Genomic DNA, 21,623 nt, shown 5'->3' on the forward strand with positions numbered 1-21,623 from the left:
AATTGGCTGGAAAGTGTTTTGAGATGTCAAGTGGTTATGAAAAGTGCAATGAAGATGCAGGAATTTCTTTCTTTCCATATTTAAGATTTTATGTCTATATAATCTGTTTGTGAATGCAGCACATAGTCACAATGTTTAGTAAGAAGTCTTACAACAGGGAACAAACTGGAAAACTGAAGAATCGTTGAATGGATATTCAGTCTATTTGTCCCTGCAGCTTTTCTGCAAGAGCCACTTGCCCAGAGCAACTCTCTCTCACTTTTCTCTGTAACTCTCCAATGGTAACTCTTCAGATAATTATTCAATTCTTTTTTGAAAGCCTCAGTTGAATCCATGTCCAGCACACTCTCAGACAGCACATTTCTAGATCTTAACCATTCGCTGCAGAAAAAGACTTTGCTTCTTTTGCCACTTACCTTCCAGTGCTGTCCTCTGATTTTGGATAATGAATAGCAGTTTAATAGATTACAAACTCCAAATGGAGGCAATCAACCTATTTCAGATCATGGAAGGTGCCTCAACCCATTGAGACTGACCAGATAGTTGTAGCCTTTTCTTCCAATATCATCCTGGTACATAGTTTACACCTTGTCCAGTATCTCTATACCCTTATCCTGTCTAAAACTACCTTTGGGAAATATGCTATTTGTTTAAAATCATTATGACAGCATATGTCCAGACGATCCCTGTCTGCTCCTGGATTAAAATGACAAGGGCACTCAAAATGCCACAAATGAAGATCTTTTTTTGGATGGGAGTGTCTATGGTTACCTTGTTATGAGTCACGTTTGTACATATCATGGGGCCTCAGACTGCTGCAAGTTTCTATCCCTGCCCATATTTATTTGCATTTCAAGTTCCTTGTACTAATCCATTTAATTATTCCGCTGAGGTAGCAGTGGTTTAAAAAGCCTGCACGGCAGCAGTCCCACCCACACTTTATCCTCATAACCCTATGTATTTACCCTGCTAATCCTCCTGAACTAAGAGGTAATTTATCAAAGCTAATCCACCTAACCTGCACATCATTGGGCTATGGGAGGAAACCCACACAGACATGGGGAGAACGTGCTAACTCCACACAGACAGTGACCTGAGACCTAGAATTGAACCTGGATCCCTGGCGCTATGAGGCAGCAGTGCTTGCCATTGGGTACCATCAGATCCTGCTCCTGACCACCCAGAGAGCTTCAATGGTCTCCATTTCCACCAGCTAGGCCTTCACATCTGGCCCCCCATTGGTGGGGACCATATATGATCCTCACCGGTGAGGACCTCAACTGGTGACCAGGTAAGTGAGGCCAGACAACAGCGTCCCAGACTCACTAATTACATGTAATTAGGATATGAATATTGAAATCGACTTTGCAAAACCGCTTTCATTGGCAAAATAGTTAACATTGTGAGGGATGAGAAACTCTCTCACCCGATCGTACTGGCTTGCCGCACTGGTTGACCATTGGAACAAGCTGGTAAGATCAGCCCCTAATGCTTTTAATCCTTATTTAGTTTGTTATATACCTATATTGACAACCTCTCTGGCCAGACCATAATATAGTAAATGTGAAGTTTATGACCAATCGACTTAGCTGAAAGAAAGTGTGCTGAATTACTGAGAAGGTTGTGAACTGCTGATCTAAAGGAATGTAATGTGAAAGGTCAGGTGCAGTTGTTCAAGGGCAAATTACTATAGATTCTGGACATCTGAAACAATAACCGAAACTGCTACAAATACTCAGCAGGTCAGGCAGCATCTGAGAAGAGAAGTAGTTAACTTTTCAGGCCAATGACCTTTCCAGGTCATCAATCTGGAACATTCACTCCGTCTCTCTCCCCACAGAGAGAGACCTGCTAAGTACTTCCAGAACATTTTTTTGTTTTCATTGCTGTTTCAGCTTCATTGGTACAATTTTGGAAGCTAAGGTCAGAGTGGGAATGGAGTGGAGAATTGAAATAACAGATGTTTGGAAGTGCAGGTCATAGAGCAGAATCCCTACTGAGCAGAAGGAGGCTTTTTGTCCCATCAAATCTGCACAGACAACAATCCCACCCAGGCCCTATCTCCATAATCCCACATATTTACCCTGTTAAACCTCCAACACTAAGTGGCAATTTAGCATGGCCAGTCAACCTAACCCGCACATCTTTGGACTGTGGGAGGAAACCAGAGCACTCGGAGGAAACCCACACAGGCATAGGGGACAATGTGCAAACTCCACACAGACACACCTACAGTGAGAATTGAACACAAGTCCCTGGCGCTGTAAGGCAGCAGTGCTAACCACTGTGTCACCATGCTGCCCATACTTGCAAATTGAATGGTGGTATTATGTCTAGCAGTCATCCAAACTAATTTCTAGTCTAGAATGTTGGGCTGTTTATCACATCTTGAGCAGCATATACGTTTTACTAAATTGAATGGAGTAATTCATTGTTTTGGCCGGCAGGAGTATTTGGGACCCTGCAGTAATATTTTTCCTTCTGTACAATAGTAAATAAAAAGATGCTTTGTACTCACTGGGTGTTCCAGGCTAGGTGGCTTGATTTCTATTCAAGTTAGTACTGGCAATCTGGTAAAGTTGATCAATTGGATGTTTCAATTTAGGTAGTATTTTAGCCAACCTTTTTTTTTTACAAAGCTGATAAGTCTGCTTCATGGGATAATGATTTCATAGAATCCCTACAGTGCAGAAGGAGGCCATTTGGCACAAGTCTGCACTAACTCTGTGACAGAGGATCCCACCCAGGCCCTTTCCCATAATGCCACACCTTTACCCCAAATATTCCCCCTAACCTACACATCTTTGGACACTAAGGGGCAATTTGCATGGGCTATTTAGCATGCCCAACCCATCTAACCTGCAGATATTTGGACGGACATTTCATGACTGAGATCTTTTCATTGAACTGAAAAAATGTTATGTGAGATCATTTCCCCCTTATTTGTTAGATTGTGCCTAATCAGTTATTACATTAAAACATTTCCAAAGAAAAACAAAATGCACAACTTAATTTCTCTGGAGCTAGCAGACATCTCAATGAAACTTAGACAATGTCATGATGTTGGAAAGGCAGTAAATTCCCACAAACAGCAATGTGATAGTGACCAGGGCATCTGATTTTTTTTTAATGCGTTGATTACAGTCAAATATCAGCCAGGCCACTAGATTCCTTGCTCTTTGAAAAAGTGAGGTGGATCTTTCACATCCACCTGGGAGGAAAGCTGGGTCCTCGCTTTCAAATTTAATCTGAAAGGCAGCAGCTCCAACAGGGCAGTGCTCCCTCTGTATTGTACTGGAGTGTCACTTGATTTTTGTGCTCAAGTTCTAGATTGAGACTTGAACCCTCAACCTTTGATCCAAAGACTGGAATGCTACCAACTGAGCCACAGCTGACAACATGACTGTGAATTGCATTGTGATATAATTAGAATGGTTTACAGTTGTTTATCTATTACAGACACATACTGCCCCTTTTTCTACCAATCCATTAATAATTGATGTTCTTACATTTCCACTAATCTTTCATTGAGAATGTTTTAGAGAGGTTTTTAACAAGTCATTGGGTTTTTGTCACTTATAGAAAGCAAATGATATCAGTGGCAGCTGTCAGCATGAGGTCCCAATGATGGAGGGTGGGAGTGTGTGCCTGTTTGTCAGCCTGCTTGTCCCTTGTTTTTAACTGCGATCCATTACAATCTGCAGCAGGTGGTGTTAGTCTGGATGGCAGCTGTTCTAAATGAGAGATGCTAAAGAAGGACTGACTGTAAAAAGAATTTCTTCACAATGCCCTTCAGAACTATTCAGTTAGGGTCCAGCTGCATGTGCTTCATACCAGAACATTCAGACATAGAGTAACTGCGGACATTGTTTAAGGGCTGTTCCAACACCAGAACTGGAGTTTCAGTAAAGTGGATGTTTGAAAACTTCATAATCTGCCCATTGTGAAGAGCAGTGGTAACTATAGATTCTGTTTTCAAACTTCTACTGTCCCTGGAGAGCATTTGGATATGATAGGGTACACTGGTGGGGGCAGGTCTCACACTGGAGTTAAGAGCCATTTGAAGCAATACATTACAGAATGTTATGAAGAGTTTTATCTATGATTTTCTTCCTTCAGAGTACTGTCTTAAACAATTTCAGCATTGTGTGTAAAATACACTTTCTGTAATACACTCTCTAGCCATGATATACCACATTACATCAGACTATATAAACAAGACATTTTCTCAAATTAATCTCATTAATAAACATAGCCTTTAATACCAGGGGTCCGCAATGTCATCAGTTCTCTGAGCAGTCAGGAATTTCTACAACAACAGCATGCACTTCATAGCACCATTAACCTCAACAAAATGTCCCATGGCAGGTTTGTGATCTTTAAGGGATGGCCGGCCGTGGTCTTCTCCAGCTCCTATTTCTTAGGTTGCTTCACAAGAACATTAAAAAGTAAATTTAACAGCAAGCTGCACAAGGCGATGTTCTAAGAGAGAGGTTTTAATGTGGAGAGGCAAGGGAACTTTTTGAGCTCTGGCAGCTGTAGGCAGCCATCAATAGAGGAATGATTAAAAGTAGGAATGTTCAAATGACCAGAATTAGAGTAGCACAGATAACTTTGGTGGAACACTAAAGGATGCAGTAGTTTAAGGGTCAGACTATACTCCTTTAATGAAGCCTATGTTTCATGGACGGCACAGTAGCTCAGTGGTTACCACTGCTGCTTCACAGCTCCAGGGAACTGGATTCGATTCCTGGCTTGGGTCACTGTCTGTGTGGAGGTTGCACACTCTCCTCGTGCCTGTGTGGGTTTTCTCTGGGTGCTCCAGTTTCCTCCCACAGTTCAAAGGTGTGTGAGTTAGGTTGATTGGCCATGCTAAAGTTGCCCCTTATTGTCCTAAGAGGCGTAGGTTAGAGGGATTAGCAGGTAAATGTGTAGGGATATGGAGTATGTTCTGGGTGGGATTGTGGTCAGTACAGACTCGATGGGCTAGATGGCCTCTTTCCGCACTGTAGGGTTTCTATGTTTCTATGAACGTTAATGTAACTGGGGTCCTATTAATGGCTGGCCTGCTCTAATGCTAGTTTCTGTACAGATAGAGAAAAGTGAGGTGAATTGCACACAAACATCTGATATCCTTGGCTAACTATCAAAGAAAGCTAAATTCAATAGCAGCTGGAAATAAGTGTGGGGATCTATGATGCACGATTGACCCATGTCCATTGATTGCAGCTCAGGCTTAAGTACACAGAACAGAGGTATGCCATATGGCCCCTTGATCATCCTCTGCCACTCAGTAATATCATGGATTATCTTTGGCTCAATTCCACTGTCTCGCCTGAATTTTATTTCCCCTGGTTCCCTCAGAATCCAACAATGTATTAATCTCAGCCTTGAATATATTAAAACAATTGAGAATCTATAGGTCTCTGGGGTAGAGACTTCCAAAGATTCACAGTTCTTCAAGTGAACAAATTGCTCCTCATCTCAGTCCTAACGGAATAGCCCCTTATCCTGAGACTGTTTCCCTCCCACCCCTGTGTTCTAGATTCCTCTGCCGGGGAAACAACTTCTGTGTGTACCCTGTCAAGCTCCTTCAGAATATTTTATGTTTCAATGAGGTCAACTCTCATTCTTCTAAAATCTAGAGAATTTAGGCCCATTTTACTCTTGATTGGACAGCCCTCAGCAGTAAGCCCAGAGTAACCAATGGAAGCTGCTGTCTAGAAACAACAAAAGGTGGGGGAAGAAGTTATGATCTGAAATTGCTGAGCTCTGTGTTCAGTTCTAAAGACTGCACAGCTGAATTGAAGAACTCTTCCTTGCGCTTTATTGGAACAGTCTAGTAAATAATGGACAGTCAGAATGGAGTATATCAGACAATTAAAGTGATAGGCAACTGAAAAGCACAGGGTCATGCTTGTGAACTGAACTGAAGTGTTCCAGTGATCGCACAATCTATGTTTGATCTCCCCACTGTAGAGGCGAACATGTTGAGTAGTGAATGCAGTGCACTAAATTACATAAGAAATAGGAGCAGGAGTAGTCCATCTAGCCCTTCGAGCCTGCCCCGCCATTCAATAAGATCATGGCTGATCTGAAGTGGATCAGTTCCACTTTCCCGCTTTCTCCCCATAAACCCTTAATTCCCCTGTCTATCAGAAATAATTTGGTCCTTAAAAAAGGACCAAATCGATCAGTGTTTCAACTGGAAGAAATATCTGGGGTTTTATCTCCTCCTTTGATGGGAGGAGATAAAGGACAGGTGTTACACCTTGCAGACTCTTACCCAGTTAGTTCCATGATGCATTGTTCTAGGAAACTATCTTGACTACATTCCATGAATTTATCAGCCAATCTATTTTTGCCAAGTTAATGTGTCCAATCTGTAACTCAAGATTATTGCATCATTTTTTCAGATTGCGCTGGAACTGTTGCACATTTCTCCATCAATTCTGCCTTTTATGTTTTAGTCAGCGGATATGATTATCTGTTACAGCGCTTTGTTAACAGAATGATTTTCGTTAGCTTTAGTGTACAGTGTGAGTACCATTAAAGAAAATTCCATTTTTCATCATTAAAGTGACATGATTATGACGGGAAAGCTCCTTGTAAGCACTGACCATTTTACTGTAGAAAATCTCAAATGAGACCAATTTTGTTTCTGACTACTGGAGCTGATGGGAGAATGTGACAGTGGGTAGACAAATGAATAGAAAGAGCAATATTTCTGGATGATAACTAACCGAAAAACATCAGAAGAGATCATGAATCTTTGAGATCAGAAGAATTCATTGTGAAATGACAAAATGTTTAATTAGATCCCATTTTGGATTCTGCTATTGCAAATCAGTCACTGTTGGGAGTAAATTCAAACCTCGGCAGCAGAATTTGCATTAGTTTCTCTGCTTGCTTATTTGGTTAAAATGAACATGGGAATTGATAGACTAAATCACAACGTCCTAACTAGTTGCAAAGTTGTCCCTATACTTGGTTAAATTACTGCAAGAAACTTGTCAAAGTTGTCCTTTACTTGATCCTCCTTGTGTCTTTAGTGAACGCTTCTTTCCATTTGTATGGGAATTTTCTCTGTATTTTCCTGGCATGCATGTCTCCTCCTGGCATCCTTCAGATTCTGGCATAAGCGTTTTAAATGTAGCCGGGGAATTGCAGAGTACAGGGCAATCTGTAAACTTAACTATATCAATACTGGCCTGTGATGAAGATAAGGAATTAAATGTTGAGGGTAAAAATAAGAATTTATTCCACACACCATTATTTGGCTGGTAACTTCTCACCTGCCTATGAAATATCTTGGTATTTCTCCAAATTGTACCTCTTGTTGTTTCATTGCCTCTTCCAATCACTAACTCTTCTTTCCTCCATTCCACTCCTCCTTCTACAAGTTAATGATAGGATCACTTTAGGTTGAGCGTAGAAGAGGAGAAGGAATAGAAATAACTGGAAAATGTCTTTTATTCATTTTCTTCGTTCATGGGACATGGGTGTCGCTGGCTGGCCATAATTTATCGCCCATCCCTAGTTGCCCTTGTTCAGAGGGCAGTTACTGTGGCTCTGGAATCACATGTAGACCAGATGAGGACAGCAGATTTCCTACCTAAAGAACATTAATGAACCAGATGGGTTTTTCCTATAATCAACGACTGTTTCATGATCATCAGTAGATTCTTAATTCCAAATATTTTGTATTCAAGTTCCACCAGCTGCCGTGGTGGAATTCAAACCTGGGTCCCCAGAACATTAGCTGAGTTTCTGGATTAATAGTCCAGCGATAATACCACTAGGCCATCACCTTCCCCCCCGTTGTGGTTGTCGCAGCTGAATTAGCTGGGCCCTGAGGCAAATATTGTGTTCCTTCATATTGAGGTGCATCTATCTGAATGTATTTACCGCTTGTTGAAATGTTTTTACTCTATTCTCTCAGATGTGCTGTGCCGCCCTCCAAGCTGCAGCTTGGAGACCCCACACAGTTAAGATAGAGACAAACGGCTGGAGCGAGGGCACAAGCCCTGACCACAACTCTGAGACAATGAGTGACTCAATGGAGAAGAATTTGGACAATGATGCGGAGGGAGTGTGGAGTCCTGACATTGAGCAGAGCTTCCAAGAAGCTTTGGCTATCTACCCACCATGTGGCAGGCGGAAAATTATCTTATCAGATGAAGGCAAAATGTATGGTGAGTAACAGACACTTTAAGTGAGGAAAGCCGGTGTGTGTGTGTGTGTGTGTGTGTGTGTGTGTGTGTGTGTGTGTGTGTGTGTGTGTGTGTGTGTGTGTGTGTGTGTGTGTGTGTGTGTGTGTGTAGGGTGGGGGTGGATTCTCTGGCCTCTCCATGGCATGGTTCTATGGCCCTCGCGACGGGAGTTTGCCAGTGACAGAATCTTCTGGTCCCACCACTGTTAATGGGATTTCTCATTGACTGCACCCCGTGCTGCTGGGAATTCCAAGGTGGGAGTGCACCGTTGATGGGACAGGAAGATCCTGCCAGCGTGAAGAGCTAGAAAATTCCAGCCTTGATTTCAAACTACCAGTGCTGCGTTAACACACACACTGATCCTCCATTTGTCTTGTTTGCGTTGAAATGGAGAATGGTCCAGGCTGTTAGACTTTACTGAGCCTAGCTCAATCTATAAATTAGTACACACATTTTAGGCTCATTCTGTTACTTCAGACTTAGTTATCTTATTGGCTACTGAGCAGGGTCCCCTCTAACCCTTCTTTGCACTGGCTGGGTCACTGCTGTGCTTTTACAAAGATATGAAGACACCGTTCCCTCACAAGGGATTGAGTTAACATGTCTGGGTCCACAGTCCCATCGGGGAGGGAGTTCCAGGATTATAATTCGGTGATAGTGAAGGAACGGTGATGTATTTTTGGGTCGCGGTGTTCCCATGTGTCTCTGCCCTTGTCCTTCTCAGTGGTAGATTAATATATATTGCAGACTGTACCAGAGTTGCTGGCTTTTGGATTTTTTACTGAGATGATCGACACCTTGCCTCTATCCAAAGGTCCAGGAATGGATCATCCATTGATTTATTTTCCGCTATGAACTCTGACCTTGTAAGATAAACACAAGTTAATTAAACTGGGGTCTGTTTGAATTACATTCACTTGGGATTTCTTAACCAGATGTCCCTATTTTTCTGCAGTTAAAACTAATTCCTAAAGTTAAAAATTTTATTCTAAAACATATTAATTATGAACTAGATATTTGCAACAGCCGGCCAGACAGTGTAGAGTAACAGAAACCCTTTCAAACTACATTGGTGAGCCAATTGAGTTTATCAAACTAGAACAACAGCCTATTTGGTCACTCGTTCTACTGGAACTAACTGAAAACATCTTGCGTTGACCTTAATTTCTCGCCTTTAATAATCAATGCAGTATTATAACTACCTCACTCTGACCCCAAAACAGTTCTGATACCTGTAGGATCACCTCCCTTACATCACTCTCCAGCCTGTAATGTTGCTGATAACAGCTCAAAGGCTGTAGTGTGAGTAAAGTGAAAATGGAAGGTCACCTCACCCAATGACTGACTTTCTGGGTGATGGTGACTTCGGGAAAGGGGTGAAAGCGGACGTGTCAATCTGACCACAGACTGGAAGGGAACAGGCTTGAAAGAGAGTGCTGGAGTTTCTGGATTGGGGGATTGCGTGTACTGAAATTGTGTGCGTGTCCCTTCGTGTCAGTGAAATTAGTAGGGTAAATACACGGAGTTATGGGGATAGGGTGGGATTATTGACAGTGCAGAACTGAATGGCCTCTTTCTGCACTGTAGGGATTCTATAGGGATATGAAATGGAGCCGTTGCTGATTTGCTGTGATTTAACAATTGCTTCATAATCAAGGGCAATAAGGAGTTCTTGTTAACCTGTTCTGAGAGGTTCCAATGCCAAATGTGGCTCACACCCTAACCGTGCAAAGAAAACTTCACAAGCAAAAGTTTCTCTTTGGGCCTTTGGTTTGAAAATAAATTAGATTATCATGCAATTTTCTTTCTTAAAATAAAAATAAATCGGTGCAGTGTATCACACGAAACTTCAACATTTACGTTTGGTCTCGAGGCTGCCGCACCAACACAGCTTTACTTGACATGGATTTTAAACCTACAACAGGAGGTGCTGGGACTGGAAAAGAAGAATGTATGAACTTTAATATAAATGTGTGAAAGTCAAAGTGAACAGTGAGAAAAGAAAGTGTGTCAGATTGAAAAAGTCCCAGTTAGGATGATTTGCTGCGACACGGTTTAGTCTCAAGGTCATTGACATCCTTGGTCATGAAGAGGAAATTTGATCTGTGCTGTAAGTCGGCTGGTTAGATGGTGTGCGCAACTGGCACTATTTTTAAATTCATAAACTGTCTTGATGTCCCTTTTGAAAGACATTTCAGGTCAGTCAGCTGTGATGAGGTCCTCTTTGGATCATTCATAGTTTGATCTGCTGTTTCTAACCTTTGAAACCAATTCTGTTCCGCACTGAGGCCAGTTTACTTGTGACTTGGAAAGTATCAGATTTGCTTGTGGCTAACAACTTAGAAAATTCTTAGGCATCTACTGAATTGTGTATTCTCCATGTTGTTTACCAGGGCTCTGATATTTTCCCTGATTCATTCAGACTTCCTTTTCAGGGAGTCCTCCCTGTCTGACAAATTGTGCTTATTATCATTTAGCACATTCAAAATATCAACCAGTGGTGTAGATTTTAATGTGGAGTGTTAGGAGTGATCCAGGGAAACCCATGTCCTGGGGTTTCTGACTCTTCTTAGGGTCTAGTTGTACAGGAGACAGCTACAGCTATCCTCCACACTCTCACACCTCCACATTCTCCTCCAAGCAGCTGTTTTCACATTTAGAGCAGTGATTTCTTGAGTTCTGAATGACTCAAGTGCCCAATCCACCTTACATTCTCAAAATCAAACAACTGAGAAATTTGCCAGTAGAATTCTTGCTCGTCCTATTTGGAGCACAATAACAACAATTAAGTTTAACATATTTTAAATGTTCCTTTTCCCTCACAGGATATATGTTACTTGCCTCAGGGTTGGTGTGCTTGGGCACTGGTTAGTTAAGGCACGTGGTAAAGTGTGTTCCTGAGTTACAAAATAGTGGATTCAAACGTCACTCTCGTGAATTGAGCAGATAATCCAACGCTGACATCACTGGACAGTACTGAGGGATATTAGGACATAGAGGATCCCATGGCACTATTTGATGAAGTGAAAGAGAGTTTTTCCTAACGTTTATCCCTCAAACAACACTACGAAACCAAATCAACCCACTTTGGATTTTGGGATCGTACAGTGCGCAATTTGTAATAGGGAAGGTGACTCAATAGTGACTATGCTGGGAAGTACTGAGCTGGCTTTAATTGCCTCAGGATATGCTGAGATTGTGAAAGGCACTGTACATTTACTGTACATTGCTTTTTGAAGATTTTCTGCTTTTCTGAGTTTTGTGGGTTTATAAGGATGGCCCCACCAGTCTGTTGTGGTCTCAGTGAGATGCTGCAATTAGCTTCAGCACCCTGGGCTTTGGTGGGGAGGGTTGGGTGGAGGAAGACACTCTCTCTGGAAGAGATGTGAGAAGTCATTAGATACAGATAGAATCATTCTGCAATGTGAACATGCTGTCCTTGCTGAGAAGATATATGAGATATAATTGACTGGAGAAGGTGAGGGCTCTGATAGCTGTCCCAGTGAGAGCTCAGACTTTTTTAAAAACAGGTAAATGATAAACCATTTGTCTTTCTTGACCCAACACTGCTTCTACTTCCAGATCCAAATGCCAGACAGCCACATGACCTGGAATCTTGTCCTCCAGTAACATAACCGTGCAGTCATTTTAAATATGCGGACTGTGCAGACCTTGTTGGAGGGGCCCACCAAATCATTCTGCGTCAAGGTCACTGCTGGGACAGCAGAGTGCGTTTGATATCTGAGCTCTTACTTTGCAAGGTCATGCTACAATTCTTACATCATCTCATAACAGGTGATCGTCTGTCAATTAGATGCCAGCCATTTTTTACCCCCAAAGAATCCTGCCCCTCATTCCCTGTAAATCTCATAGCCTGCTCCCAACCCTTCCCCCCAAAGCTAATTCCTTTTCATGTGCCCTCCCCACTCCACCTTTCTCCATCTCATGGAATCCTGTCCATCAGGATTATAAAGTAAAGCAATCTAACAGTTTTATTACCCCATTTCACCCAGTCATAGAACATAGAACCCTACAGTGCAGAAAAAGGCCCTTTGGCCCATTGAGTCTGCACCGACCACAATCCCACCCAGGCCGTACCCCCATTTCCCTACACATTTATCCTCTATTCCCTCTAATCTACACATGGTCCTTGGTTCGATTCCCGGCTCGGGTCACTGTCGGTGTGAGTTTGCACATTCTCCTCGTGCCTGCGTGGGTTTCCTCGGGGTGCTCCACTTTCCTCCCACAGTCCAAAGATGTGTGGGTTAGGTTGATTGTCCACGCTAAGAAATTGCCCCTTAGTGTCCAGGGATGCATAGGTTAGAGGGATTAATGGGTATAATATGTAGGGATTGGGGGGTAGGGCCTGGGTGGGATTGTGTTCGGTGCAGACTCGATAGGTCGAAGGGCCTCTTTCTACACTGTAGGCTTCTATGATTCTATGATAAATTGCCCCTTGGTATCAGGGAGATGAGCAGGATAAATATGTGAGTTTGCAGGGATAGGGCCTGGGTGGGATTGTTGTCAGTGCAGGTGAAATGGTTTCTTTCTGCACTGCTGGGATTCAGTCCTCTGAGGTTTCTTGCTGGGTTCCAGTTGAGAAGTGGCTGCCATGCCTCAGTCTCTGTCTGTGTGGGTGAACACATTAAGAAGTCTCACAACACCAGGTTAGAGTCCAACCAGTTTATTTGATAGTAATCCCACAAGCTTTTGGAAACGGTGTCCCTTTGTCAGGTGTGTGGAAGATTCCACTATTCAATAAGATTACGGCTGATTTGTTTGTGTTGACTTTCACATTCCCATCTACCCCGATAACCCTTCATTCCCTGGCCCAACAAGAATCTGTCTGTCGCTATCTTAAAAATATTCAACTCTGTCTCCTCCACCGTCTGAGGCCAAGAGTTTTAATCCTTTGAGAGAAACAATTCCTCCCCAACTCTATCCCAAAAGGAATTGTCTGCCTCCCAGCTGCATGTTTCCCGCTGGCGAGAGGTGGCGCACTGTTTGCTAGTGGCAGGATTCTCTGGTTCTGCCGTTGTCAATGGAAATTCCCATTGGCGTCACCCCATGCTGGCAGGAAACCTGTGGGCGGAGGTGGACTGCCGGTGTGAGCAGCTGAAGAATTCCAGCCAATGTTTTTTTTCCTTAGAACAGGAAAGGGATATATTTTTGGCTGAGTTTGGGGAGAAGCTTGTTCTAATGTAATCAATGATAACATTGGAATCTCAGAATCACAGAATACTACAGTGCAGAAGAGGTCCTTTGGCCCACTGAGTCTGCACCGATGCATTAAATGCCCTGACCTGCCCACCTAATCCCACTTTCCAACACTTGGCCCATAGCCTTGAATGTTATGGCATGCCAAGATCTCAACGAGATACCTTTTTAAAGGATGTGAGGCATCCTGCCTCTACCACCCTCCCAGGCAGTGCATTCCAGACTGTCATCACCCTCTGGGTAAAAAAGGTTTTTCCTCAAATTCCCCCTAAACTTCCCACCCCTCACTTTTAACTTGTGTGCTTTCATAACTGACCCTTCAACAAAGGGGAACAATTGCTCCCTATCCACGCTGTCCATGCTCCTTATAATCTAGAACACCTCAATCAGGTTGCCCCTCAGTTTTCTCTGCTCCAGTGAAAACAACCCAAACCTATCCAACCTTTCTTCATAACTTCAATGTTCTATCCCAGACAGCATCCTGGTGAATCTCCTCTGCACCCCCTCCAGTGCATTCACATCCTTCCTATAACGTGGTGACCAAAACTGCAGGTACTACCCTAGCTGTGGCCTCAGCAAAGTTCTATACAACTCCATCATGACATCTCTGCTTTTGTAATCTAGACCCTTATTGATAAAGGCGAGTGTGCCACATGCCTTTTTCACCTCCTTATTACCTGCCTTTCCACCCTCAGAGATCTATGGATAAAAATGCCAAAGTCCCTTTGTCCTTCAGAACTTCCCAGTGTCAGACCTTTCATAGTATAGTTCCTTGTCAAATTACTCCTTCCAAAGTGCGTCACCTCACACTTCTCAGGGTTAAATTCCATCTGCCACTTGTCCACTCATTTGACCATCTCGTCTATATCTTCCTGTAATCCAAGACACTCAACTTCACTGTCAACCACCCGGCCAATCATTGTGTCATTGGCAAACTTATTGATCCTACCCCTACATAGTCATCTATGTCATTTATATAGATGATGAACGATAGAGGGCTCAGCACGGATCCCTGTGATACGTCACTGGGCTTCAATCACTAAAGCAGCTGTCTGTCACAACCCTCTATCTTCTGCTGCTGGGCCAATTATGAATCCACCTTGTCAGATCACCCTGTATCCCATGTGCTGTTGTAATGTGGCCAATGGTAACATGACTTGGTAGACAATGTAACCAATGGCAAATGATATGGTGGTCAGCTGCCCCAATATAAATAAGAAGCAGATAGGGAGCTTGGTGGCCTGCATGTTGGAGTAATTAAATTTCTTTATTAAACCTTTTTCTTTGATTTACTTTCTGAAGCTAGTTCTTTTATTGCTTTCAACTGAAGTATCCTCACTGCCGGATAAACAAAGCCTGTAACAGCACGGGGACTGCTTGTAATGGGAAAGGCCATGTTTATTGCAAAGCCAATGAATGATTATAAAATTTGAGTTGAGGTTTGAAAGTTATGGGAAATTTTAAAATTTGTGTACAATACATATTAATAAATTTTAATTTAAGCAGTATGGAAAGAGTATCCAGAGAGCAGAGAAAACTTATCCCATACCAGCAACAGATACACAAATCTATGGCTCCATTGTGATATTAACTGTTGGCTGAAGGCACTGAGCCACATCGAGGAAGGTTCCAAAGTGATCAGACTTTTTGTTAGACTGCCGTTTGATAAAATCTTTGTATCAGTTCATCTGATCCTTTCGAGGTCTTTATGTGCACTAAGATAAGTGTGTATAAATGGCGCTTGAATGTGAGAGCGAGGCGGCCAGCAGCTGTTTGGAAGGACGGAGGTTTTGCTAGTCCTCAGGACAGTGAATCCATCAACTCCTGACCCAAGTCTAGAATTCTCAGCAGCAATCTGCAAAACTCCGCAAAATGGAAAACAAAAACCAGACAAAGACTAGAAAAAGAAAGAAACAATTTTCTGGGCACATTATGCTATTGGAAAGTATTTATGTTGCATAAAAAAGTGAATTGAACTTAGGTTTGTGTGGTGCTTGGGTGCTGGACACACACTGATGAATCCTACACTCGCTAATGAACTATAACCAATTTTTAACCCTTGGAATCTCCAATTTGCCAATGTCAATCTTGAATACTTGGTTTTAAAAAGGACATAAATTGATGGGATTTCAAAATGAATCTGATTTCTTGGTGTGGAGTGTTACACACACTGAAGAAGTGTTAGGATTTTGCTCTGTTTAATCAAAGCCAATGCTGTCTCCATTTTCTGGAGGGGGGGTGTCTGTGAACCGAGAGGGACTGTTTGCCAAGTGTGAAAACCCAAATGGTTAATTATTATTGTTCTGTTTTCTTGAAGCGAAGGAGTATTTATTGCAGAGTTAGTAGAATGTTTACCTTTAGTAGCCTGATTAATCATTTATCTCTCCTTTCTCAGGACGCAATGAGTTAATCGCTCGGTATATCAAACTGCGGACAGGAAAGACAAGGACACGGAAACAGGTTTGTTAATGAACATTTTATTTCTAATTCAATTTGAGTACATTGCTACCTGAACATGTTCTCCATTTTCAGAAATTGTGTGAGTGTGTGTGGCTGCGAGTATCAGGGGGGCTGGGAATGTGAGTGAGAATGTTGGGGGGAGTGGGGGTGTCTGGGGAAGGTGTAGGTGGATGGGAGTGTCTAGTGGGGGGTCATGGGGGGGTGGGCGTGTCTGGGTTGTGGGTGGATGGATGAGAATGTCAGGGGTGGAAGTGTGGGGGAATGGAAGTGTCGGGGAGTGTGGTTGGGGATGGGAATGTTGGGGGTGGGTGGGAGTGTCGGATGTGGGTGGGAGTGGGTGGCTAGGACTAGGGGGCACAGCCTCAAGATAAAGTGGGGGGGGGGGGGGCGGTTTAGAACGGAGTTGAGGAGGAACTTAAGGCGAATGGGATGCTGGCCTTCATAGCAAGGGGGATTGAATATAAAAGTAGGGAGGTCTTGCTGCAGCTGTATAGGGCATTGGTGAGGCCGCAGCTGGAGTACTGTGTGCAGTTTTGGGCGCCGCACCTGCGCAAGGATATTTTAGCCCTGGAGGGAGTGCAGAGGAGGTTTACTAGGCTGATACCGGAGTTGAGGGGATTGAGCTATGAGGAGAGGCTGAATAAACTAGGCTTGTACTCGTTAGAGTTTAGAAGAATGAGGGGAGATCTCATTGAGACATATAAGATGATGAATGGGATGGATAGGATAGAGGTGGAGAGACTCTTCCCGCTCAAAAAAGACAGTAGGACTAGGGGGCACAGCCTCAAGATAAAGGGGAGGCGGTTTAGAACGGAGTTGAGGAGGAACTTCTTCACTCAAAGGGTGGTGAATCTCTGGAATTCTCTGCCCGTTGAAGTGGTGGAGGCTGCCTTGCTAAATATTTTTAAGAAGCGGGTTGATGGGTTCTTGATAAGAGAGGGCATTAAGGGTTATGGGGAGAGGGCGGGAAAGTGGAACTGAGCCACGACAGATCAGCCATGATCTTATTGAATGGCGGGGCAGGCTCGAAGGGCTAGATGGCCTACTCCTGCTCCTATTTCTTATGTTCTTATGTTCTTCACTCAAAGGGTGGTGAATCTCTGGAATTCTCTGCCCGTTGAAGTGGTGGAGGCTGCCTCGCTAAATATTTTTAAGATGCGGGTTGATGGGTTTTTGATAAGCGAGGGGATTAAGGGTTATGGGGAGAAAGCGGGAAGGTGGAACTGAGCCACGACAGATCAGCCATGATCTTATTGAATGGCGGGGCAGGCTCGAAGGGCTGGATGGCCTACTCCTGCTCCTATTTCTTATGTTCTTATGTTCTTATGAGTGTCGGATGTGGGTGGGGGGTGTGTGGGTGGGTGGGAGTGACGGGTGTATGTGTGTGTGTGTGTGTGTGTGTGTGTGTGTGGGTGGGAGCGTCGGGGATGTGGGTGAGTGGGAGTGCCATGGGGTGGGTGGGAGTGTCAGGGGGTGTGGGAGCGTCGTGGGGGTGTGGGTGGGTGGGTGGGAGTGTCGGTGGGTGGGGGGGAATGTCTGGGAGGGTGTGTGGGTGGAAGGGATGTCTGGTGGTGTCTGGTACAGTTTGGTTGAGAGTATGATTTGGGGGGAGGGGGGTGATGGTGATGTGGCTGCCAGCTGTCCTTCGTTGCCCTGGAATCTCCAGGACTTGAAGATCAAGAGGGAGGGAATGCAGGATGGAAAGGGTGCAAATGTGCAGAGGGAGGGAGTGTGAGAGGTAGGGGATGTGGGAGAGAGTGAGAAAGTGTGTGGTGTGTGCGGAGGGTATTAGCAGTGAGTACACTGCCCTCATGTGGTTCTGTCTAAATTGAGCCAGTTTCAGAATATGGAAAGAAGTTTTGTTGACATATGGCAAAAAATTTCTAGAACTTTTCCTGTATTTGCTGCATCTTGTTAGTTTTGGGTATGAGTGAATGATGGAAAGATTGCCCGGATCCTGGGTTTTATTAAGCTGTTTATCTGTAAGTGAAAATTACATTTTGAGAAACACCTCCATCTGGTTACAGGAGGAATGTCACAATCTCATTTAATCGCAGCAATTCACCCAGAAGGTTACAGTTTAAAAGACAAAGTGAAACCCTTCCTTTACGTCCATTGTCATTCTCTTTCCTCTCCCCCTTTAGGTATCGAGTCACATTCAGGTTCTTGCTCGAAGAAAATCTCGTGAGATTCACAGCAAATTAAAGGTAAAGGGCTCAATCACTCTGAAAGTTTAGAATTTTATCTGGCCACCTTGGTAATATGTTGCAACCTTTAACCCTGACTTCCAGGGCTTGGTAAATACTTATTGCACAGTCACAGTGGCTTGTAGGAAGCAGAGTTGGGTTGATGCAGACAGTTCAGGGACTGGTTCCCATTTCAAATTCCAGGTGTCGTTGCAAGTCTGAGTCCAGATGCCTTCAGTCAAATCTGCCATCTCTGCTGGCGTCTCTGAGCGGGGCCAGGATTGCATGGCTGATTGAAGGTGAGTACAGTAATGGATTTCTAAGCTTAGGTTTCCCTCCAACCTGGATCATAAGCTCTCTGCAACACCTCACAGTTTGCTGTCCAGTGTTGCAGCAAAGAGAAACCTTTCATTCTGGCAGGAGAGAAGTAGGTGGAGGAAGCAGCCAGATTAATGAAGATTGCAAACTTCCCAATGGTGCAGGATAGCATTGACTCTGCTGTCTGTTAGTTATAAGACCTATCAGAGCCAAAAGAGATTACGCTTTCTCAATGTGCAGCTCATTGTGACTATAAATAGTGAATTGTGCAAGTCAATGCCCAATATCCCGATAGTAATCATGATGCTCAGATTCTGAGGTAGTTTGCTGTGATAAACCAGTGTGTGGCTACTGTGCAACAAGGGTTGCTTGATAGAGCAGACGTAGCACGGTTTCGTTAAGGGGAAGTCGTGTCTGACAAATTTATTGGAGTTCTATGAGGATGTGCCTAGGGCGGTGGATAGAGGAGAGCCGGTAGATGTGGTCTTTCTTGATTTTCAGAAGGCGTTTGACAAGGTACCTCACAAGAGGTTATTGCAGAAGGTCAGGGGGCATGGAGTTGGGGGTAGAGTGTTAGCGTGGATAGAGGACTGGTTGTCAAATAGGAGGCAGAGAGTGGGGGTCAATGGGTGCTATTCGGATTAGCGGATGGTGACTAGTGGAGTGCCCCAGGGGTCGGTGCTGGGGCCTCAGCTATTTACCATTTATATAGATGATCTGGAGGAGGGAACCGAGTGTAGGGTGTCGAAATTTGCTGATGACACCAAGATTGGTGGAACGGCAAATCGTGCGGAGGGTGTGGAGAGTCTGCAGAAGGATCTAGATAGGCTGGGCGAATGGGCCAGGAACTGGCAAATGGAATTTAATGTTGGCAAGTGCAAGGTGGTCCACTTTGGTAGGAATAATGGTAGGAAGGTCTATTACTTATGTGGCGAAAAACTGCAGCAGGCGACGATGCAGAGGGACCTCGGGGTCCTTGTGCATGAGTCGCAAAAACCCAGCCTGCAGGTGCAGCAGGTGGTCAGGAAGGCTAATGGGATGCTGGCCTTCATAGCGAGGGGGATTGAATATAAAAGTAGGGAGGTCTTGCTGCGGCTGTATAGGGCATTGGTGAGGCCGCAGCTGGAGTACTGTGTGCAGTTTTGGTCGCCGTACTTACGCAAGGATATTTTGGCCTTGGAGGGAGTGCAGAGGAGGTTTACTAGGCTGATACCGGAGTTGAGGGGGTTGAGCTATGAGGAGAGGCTGAACAAACTAGGCTTGTACTCGTTAGAGTTTAGAAGAATGAGGGGAGATCTCATTGAGACGTATAAGATGTTGAATGGGATGGATAGGATAGAGGTGGAGAGACTCTTCCCGCTCAGAAAGGACAGTAGGACTAGGGGGCAGAGCCTCAAGGTAAAGGGGGGGTGGTTTAGAACGGAGTTGAGGAGGAACTTCTTCACTCAAAGGGTGGTGAATCTCTGGAATTCTCTGCCCGTTGAAGTGGTGGAGGCTGCCTCGCTAAATATTTTTAAGATGCGGGTTGATGGGTTTTTGATAAGCGAGGGGATTAAGGGTTATGGGGAGAGGGCGGGAATGTGGAACTGAGCCACGACAGATCAGCCATGATCTTATTGAATGGCGGGGCAGGCTCGAAGGGCTAGATGGCCTACTCCTGCTCCTATTTCTTATGTTCTTATGTTATCTATTAATATAGTGCAAACTGAGCTTCAATCATCTTGTATATTGTGACCAGCAGATATTTATAACAAAAACCAATGCTGCTAATGAAATGTGGTCAAACCACACCATTGACATGCTGCATCAATGTCTTTCTCTGTCCTAACATGTCTGAAGGAGCCTTGCAGAGTTTGTCAGGGTTGTGTGGAGAGCATCCTCTCCATGATGAGGACACAGCCTTTGTTCCCAGCAATATGATGACTAGCTGAGTAGCATGTGAAAGAGGACGAGCAGCCTCGTTTTGGACTAGGCCGTATGCGACTGGCTCATCCAACCACAAATCTCTCGTTCCCCATTCCCCATTCACTAACACCTTCTCTTTCATTCTGGCATCCGTTTGGTCAAAGCACAAAATGTCAAAGGCAGCAGAATCTGAGCATTCCAGATTCAATTTACCAACCAATTGTGTTCAGTCCATAGCAATTCCTTTAGTGGCCAGTCTTTGCTTGTGTGTGCCTTCTCTAGTGCTCTTACACAGTGTAGCTCGAGTGTCTGTAATGTGCCTGCTGGAAGGCTTTGGACAGTCACTGGGGAGACTGCAGAACAGCCCAGCTCAGTCTGTGTAACCGTGACTCTGGACTCAACCATGTTGACAGGGTATTGTGCAACCTGAGCTGGCTGACCACAAGGCAGAGTGATCAGGATCTGAGGCCCAATATGGTCATAGAATCCCTACAGTGCAGAAGGAGGCCATTCAGCCCATCAAATCTGCACCAACAACAATTCCACCTAGGCCCTCTACCCATAATCCCACATATTTACCCTGCTAATCCCTCTAACCTACACATTCCAGGACTAAGGAGCAATTTAGCATGGTCAATGCACCTAACCCGCTCATCTTTGGAGTGTGAAAGGAAATCGGAGCACCTGGAAGAACTCATGCAGACATGGGGAGAATGTGCAGACTCCGCACAGACAGTGACACAGCTGGGAATCAAACTCAGGTCCATTGGCACTGTGAGGCAGCAGTGCCACCATGCTACCCATTCATTCTGAGACAGGGCAATAGGTTCCTGTTGCCCGGAACTGTTCCCCAGGGTACTGCCTAATAAGCACTCGCAATATAGTGGAGGATAGTTGTTGGATTTCTGTGACACATTGCAAGCCCCTTTGGACACTGGTTAACATGGCAGCCATGATGTGGAGATGCCGGCATTGGACTGGAGTAAACATGGTAAGAATTCTCACAACACCAGGTTAAAGTCCAACAGGTTTAGTTGGTAGTAAATGCCACTAGCTTTCAGGGTTTGCCCCTTCGTCAGGTGAGTGGGAGTTCTGATCACAAACAGAACATAAGAACATAAGAAATAGGAGCAGGAGTAGGCCATCTAGCCCTTCGAGCCTGCCCCGCCATTCAATAAGGTCATGGCTGATCTGTCGTGGCTCAGTTCCACCTTCCCGCTTTCTCCCCATAACCCTTAATCCCCTCGCTTATCAAAAACCCATCAACCCGCATCTTAAAAATATTTAGCGAGGCAGCCTCCACCACTTCAACGGGCAGAGAATT

The 21,623-nt window shown here is 44.3% G+C and overlaps 1 protein-coding gene across 5 annotated transcripts in view; it reads left to right on the forward strand.

Annotated features, from left to right (window-relative positions):
- The window catches only part of LOC145361755 (transcriptional enhancer factor TEF-1-like), a 57,574-nt gene that overhangs the window by 9,803 nt on the left and 26,148 nt on the right, over positions 1-21,623 (forward strand). For all 5 annotated transcript variants that reach the window (XM_080217697.1, XM_080217698.1, XM_080217696.1 and 2 more), the window contains 3 exons: positions 7,943-8,195; positions 15,826-15,890; positions 18,035-18,097. In XM_080217697.1, coding sequence (XP_080073823.1) covers positions 7,943-8,195; positions 15,826-15,890; positions 18,035-18,097 — 381 coding nt within the window. The remainder of the gene's footprint in view (positions 1-7,942; positions 8,196-15,825; positions 15,891-18,034; positions 18,098-21,623) is intronic.

The sequence above is a fragment of the Carcharhinus amblyrhynchos genome, chromosome 35 (genome assembly GCF_965287045.1).
Source record: "Carcharhinus amblyrhynchos chromosome 35, sCarAmb.v2.hapA, whole genome shotgun sequence".
Lineage (NCBI taxonomy): Eukaryota > Metazoa > Chordata > Chondrichthyes > Carcharhiniformes > Carcharhinidae > Carcharhinus > Carcharhinus amblyrhynchos.